The sequence below is a fragment of the Paroedura picta genome, chromosome 16, assembly GCF_049243985.1.
Source record: "Paroedura picta isolate Pp20150507F chromosome 16, Ppicta_v3.0, whole genome shotgun sequence".
Classification (NCBI taxonomy): Eukaryota; Metazoa; Chordata; class Lepidosauria; order Squamata; family Gekkonidae; genus Paroedura; species Paroedura picta.
Window position 1 is genome coordinate 13,503,440 of NC_135384.1, and position 5,144 is coordinate 13,508,583.

At 44.5% G+C, this 5,144-nt stretch overlaps 1 protein-coding gene across 1 annotated transcript; it reads left to right on the forward strand.

Annotated features, from left to right (window-relative positions):
• Positions 1-2,864: 2,864 nt before the first annotated feature.
• Positions 2,865-4,904, forward strand: LOC143825353 (olfactory receptor 13A1-like). The gene is made up of 2 exons (XM_077313378.1): positions 2,865-2,870; positions 3,942-4,904. Exons 1-2 carry the CDS (start codon positions 2,865-2,867, stop codon positions 4,902-4,904), a joined length of 969 nt encoding a protein of 322 aa, XP_077169493.1.
• Positions 4,905-5,144: the final 240 nt, after the last annotated feature.

Below are 5,144 nucleotides of genomic sequence, written 5' to 3' on the forward strand. Positions count from 1 at the left end.
AGTTTCTCCCAATCAGAGTGAATTAATTTACTGCATGGTATGGAAGAAGTAAACCATTTATGTATCACCCCCAACTACCAGAGAGCCAGTTTGGTGTAGTGGTTAGGAGTGCGGACTTCTAATCTGGCATGCCAGGTTCGATTCCGCACTTCCCCACATGCAGCCAGCTGGGTGACCTTGGGCTCGCCATGGCACTGATAAAACTGTTCTGACCGGGCAGTGATATCAGGGCTCTCTCAGCCTCACCCACCCCACAGGGTGTCTGTTGTGGGGAGAGGAATGGGAAGGCGACTGTAAGCCACTTTGAGCCTCCTTTGGGTAGGGAAAAGCGGCATATAAGAACCAAATCTTCTTCTTCTTCTTCTCCCCACATCCTAGACAGCGCACAACTTACAGCTGCACAATCCACTAGGAACTTGGGTGTAATCCTTGATGCCTCCTTATTTATGGAGGCTCAGGTCACTAGAGTAGCATAGCTGACATTTTAACATCAGCATTAAGCAAAGCTACTGGTTCCCTACCTGTCTCCAGACCACCTTGCTACAGTGATCCATGAGATGGTCATCTCCAGGCTAGATTACTGTAACTTGCTCTATGCAGGCCTGCCCTTGTTCCTGACATGGGTTGATTCTGAACTTACTTTGTATATTCCATTGTGGATCCTGCTGAATTCAGATAGATTTGAACTCGGGTCTTCCTCTATTCCCCCCCCCTCCATTGAAACATAAAGTGTTCTGCATGTGATTAGGGAAGCTCGGGGGGGGGGGCAAGTGCAGACGGAGGCCTCTTTCTTTTTTTTTTCTTGAACAAGGGGGGGGGATTGGAGACAGCAGAGGAAGTAGAATAAATCCAAGAGGCAAATCTCTGCTGACAGAATTTAGGACTTCTGGAGCTTCTGCTGAGAGAAGTTAGGGAAGCCTTGCAACCTGGGAATGAGAAAGCCTTTGAACCAATGTCCTGGCCAGCCAGGGCTTTTCTACAACATTAGGGGCTCAGCAGCAAGTTAGTTCAGGAAAAGCAGAGAGCTGCACCATTACTCATGCCGAATTTTCAAATATCAAGGGTTATATTCACTCCAGGATATCATGGGGGAAAGGTAGGATCACTCTGCTTGTTGCAGATGGAAAATTTAAATCGCCCAAAATCAAAATGGAAATCACATTCAGTGCAGACGGCAGGGGCTGAATTGACCTGGGACTGAAATAAAAGGTCCGTGCAGATTCAGCCCTGGAAACTATAATAGGTCCAAAATGCAGCTGCTCTTGTTCTCACTAGAACACCCTGGATAACCCATATCAAACCTGTTTTTATGCAGCTGCACTGGCTCCCATTTGATTTCTGGATCAAGAATTTGGTTTGAACCTTTAAGGCCATATGCAGCCTGGGACCAACTGACTGAATATACCCCTCAAAGATAATTACACTCAGCCATTAAGAACAGTTTAGTGATGCCTGGCCATTGAGAAATACATTTGGCCTTAACCAAGGCCAGAACATAAAGGTAAAGATAAAGGTATCCCCTGTGCAAGCACCGAGTCGTGTCTGACCCTTGGGGTGACGCCCTCTAGTGTTTTCATGGCAGACTCAATACGGGGTGGTTTGCCAGTGCCTTCCCCAGTCATTACCATTTACCCCCCAGCAAGCTGGGTGCTCATTTTACCGACCTCGGAAGGATGGAAGGCTGAGTCAACCTTGAGCCGGCTGCTGGGATTGAACTCCCAGCCACATGGGCAGACCTTCAGACTGCAGGTCTGCTGCCTTACCACTCTGCGCCACAAGAGGCTCTATAGGGCCAGAACATATTCACTGCAATTTTCTCCCTCTTCCTAGTTTCTTTGAGAGCTTGTTTATACTATCTTGGAAGTATACTTTCTTTGAAACCTTATGTGAAATTCAGCATTCCTTTCCAATTGCAAATGCACATAACTTCCCTCTTCACCCGGCATACCACAGAGCAGCTTCCCTGCCTCCCACCCTATGTAATATATAAACAGCCATGTGTGTGTCTGAGGTGGATGTTTCACAGTTAATATTATGTCACAGCTGCGGATTTTGCATGGGATGGATCCTGTTGGCCGGGGGCTAGTGGGTGATCATACTCCCTGGGGTTCAGGGCCACATGGAGGCGGCTCACATTCGTTTACATGAGGGGTTCAGGGCCGCATGGAAATGAACATGGCTTACCCTGCTGGGAGGCCAGAGGCTCATTGCCAGGTGGTCTTGGGGGCAACCAAAGGAGGTGGACACCTGGTGGTTCCCCCCACATAGGTGACCTCCTGTAGGGTGGACTTCAGTAGGCAAAGGGATCTGCTCTCCCGGCTGGGAATGGTGCGGATCCCCAGGGTGCCTCAGTAAGCCATGGGTTTTGGCACAGTCCACTGACTCCTTGGTCAGGCTCACTCTCCCATGCTGTGCCAATCCTCCCATGGGGAGGTAATAAAGCTGTGGCCATGTTTATAGCCAATAACGGTGTGTCGTGTCTTATTCCAGCCCAAAATGCCCTCCTGCCAGTCAACCATCTCTACTTCAGGACATCATGACTGTGTACATTCTCTTTCAAAGAATACAGAAACTAGAACAAAATTTGTTTCAGAAACACTTTGAATCCTCATTGTCTTCCTAATGATGTCTCTAAGGTTTGTGACTCAGTGGTGCTATTATCACTTTGTTAATAAGTACCCCCCCTCCCGAAAAGAAAAAAAAAACAGTCATTTGCTTTTTTCCCAGAAGTGAGCATGCCACAAGCATACCACCAGGCAGGAAATATATGGAAAGCAAGGAACTGTGTTTTCCAGATGACAACATCCTAGGCCATGAGAAGAAGGTGTTAAAAGAACTCAGCTGGGAAAAAACAAGAAATAGGAATGCAGGTAAGTATTGTCTTTCATCTCCCTGGCTTTTTTACCATTATCCTTCTACAGTTCATTGGTTTCTACCAATTTTTTTTAAACTGTTGGGATAATACAGAATGAGAGCAATTTTTCACTTGGATCTTCATTAAAGAGCAGAACAAAAATGAATTTTCAATAGAAAGGTGGAGGGAAAATAAGCAAAATGGGATTTTGTGAAGTACTGGTGCACTGCTGTCATCAGAACAACTAAATATAAAGCTGTGAAGAAACAATGTTTAATAACGAATTAATTAAAAGTAAATCTTACAGGGAGAGGAGCAGAGGCAGACAAAATGATTTGGGAAGCTGGGTCAGATTGTGTTAACTTCTTTAATTTTCATTTTGAAATTAATCCGGTGATGTGTAGTTGTCTATTTAGCTTCAATGGAATGTGTTGCTCCTTGTTGCCCTTTCTGCCACATCCAAGCACAACAGGAAGGGTATCCAAACCTGTGGTCTAAGGACCACCGGGACATACAGAAACCATTTGGTGGGCTGGATCAGGGTGGTGGAGGATTCCTTTGATCCTGTTTTCTGTGCCATATATGCCCAGTCTCTCTAGGACCTGAAAACAGGAGAGTTTCTTCCCTTTATACACAGAACTTATCTATAAAATCAGTCTCAGATGGGCAGCTCTATTAGTCTGTAGTAATATAATACAATTTAAGCCTAGCAGAACCTTAAACACCGACAGAAAAACATGCACATTTTATATGATACATATGTCACTTTTTTTTTTAACAGCTGACAAACCAGGTTCCAAGCAAAGCACTCTAACCACAGTGCTCTAGTAAAGGCTGACCATTACAGGGGGTTTATGGAGTTCTGAAAGTCAGAAGTGGACTTGGAGAAGATAGCAGATTTCTTCTTCTTCTTCTTCTTCTTCATCTTCTTCTTCTTCTTCGTCACTAAAATAGTTCAACAGGTCAATCCAGCCCAAAGTGAAGCCAAGAATTTCCTCAGTTCTTATATTTAGGAGTAAAAGGGGGTGGTGAGAGATAAATGAATCACCTTGATAATTAATAAAAATGATACAATTTATCCATCTAGGTCATCAACTTCAGACCCATTGAAAGAAAAAACCAGTCTGCAGTTACAGAGTTCATTCTAGTTGGCCTAACCAATTCTCTGGAACAACAGATGTTTCTCTTTTGGATATTCACATTCATTTATGTTGTGGCCATGGCTGGTAACGGCCTTCTTATAATAACCATTGCCAGTTGCAAGAAACTCCACACACCCATGTATTTCCTGCTCACCAATTTGTCCTTACTGAATATGATCTCTATCTCTGTGACTACTCCCAAACTTCTCCAGACTCTATCAACCCACATAAAGATCATCTCTTTTTATGGCTGTGTCACACAAGCCTATTTCTTTATTTTTGCTTTGGGCTCAGAACTTCTGCTTCTCTCCATTATGGCTTTTGACCGCTATGCTGCTATCTGCCACCCCTTGCACTATGCAAGCATCATGAGGAAGGAAGTGTGTATAGGGATGGCAGCAGGAATTTGGATCATCGGGATGGTCTATTCAGCCCTTCATGCTGGATTTATGCTGCAGCTCTCCTTTTGCAAGTCCAACATCATCAATCATTTCTTTTGTGACCTGCTCCCAATGTTAAAGCTCTCCTGTTCAGACACCAGTCGAAATGAGGCTCTGATTTTTGTGGCCGATGTGTTCTTTGGCATGGGCAGCTGTGGGTTAACTCTGACATCGTACTTTTTTATCCTGAGAGCGATCTTCCAAATCCGCTCCAAAGAAGGGAAGAAGAAAGCCTTCTCCACCTGCTCTTCCCACCTCTTTGTTGTCAGTTTTTACTTTTCTGCTGTCATCTACACCTATATACGGCCTAGTTCAGTCTCTTCTATAGACAACGACAAACTCGTTTCTCTCCTCTATTCAGTAGTGACCCCAGTTGTCAACCCAATCATATATTCCTTGAGAAACAAAGAGGTTAAAGGGGCACTCAAAGCACTGACCAGAAGAGGCAGGCTGATTCAGGGATCCTAAAACTGATTTATAGTAATACTAGCAATGATAAAAATCAGAAAGCTGGTTAAATTGCTTGACAACACTGATTGTGATTCATAGAAATACAGGGAGGGGGACATTATGAAAGGCATAAAGCACAGTACATTAAGCATGTTAAAAAATGTATCAAGCAATCAAAGGGTTTAGTATGTCAACCCCCGGAGTGCCACTGTCTCTCCCATCCCCACCCTCAACAGTCTGATCTGCACCCTGAAACCC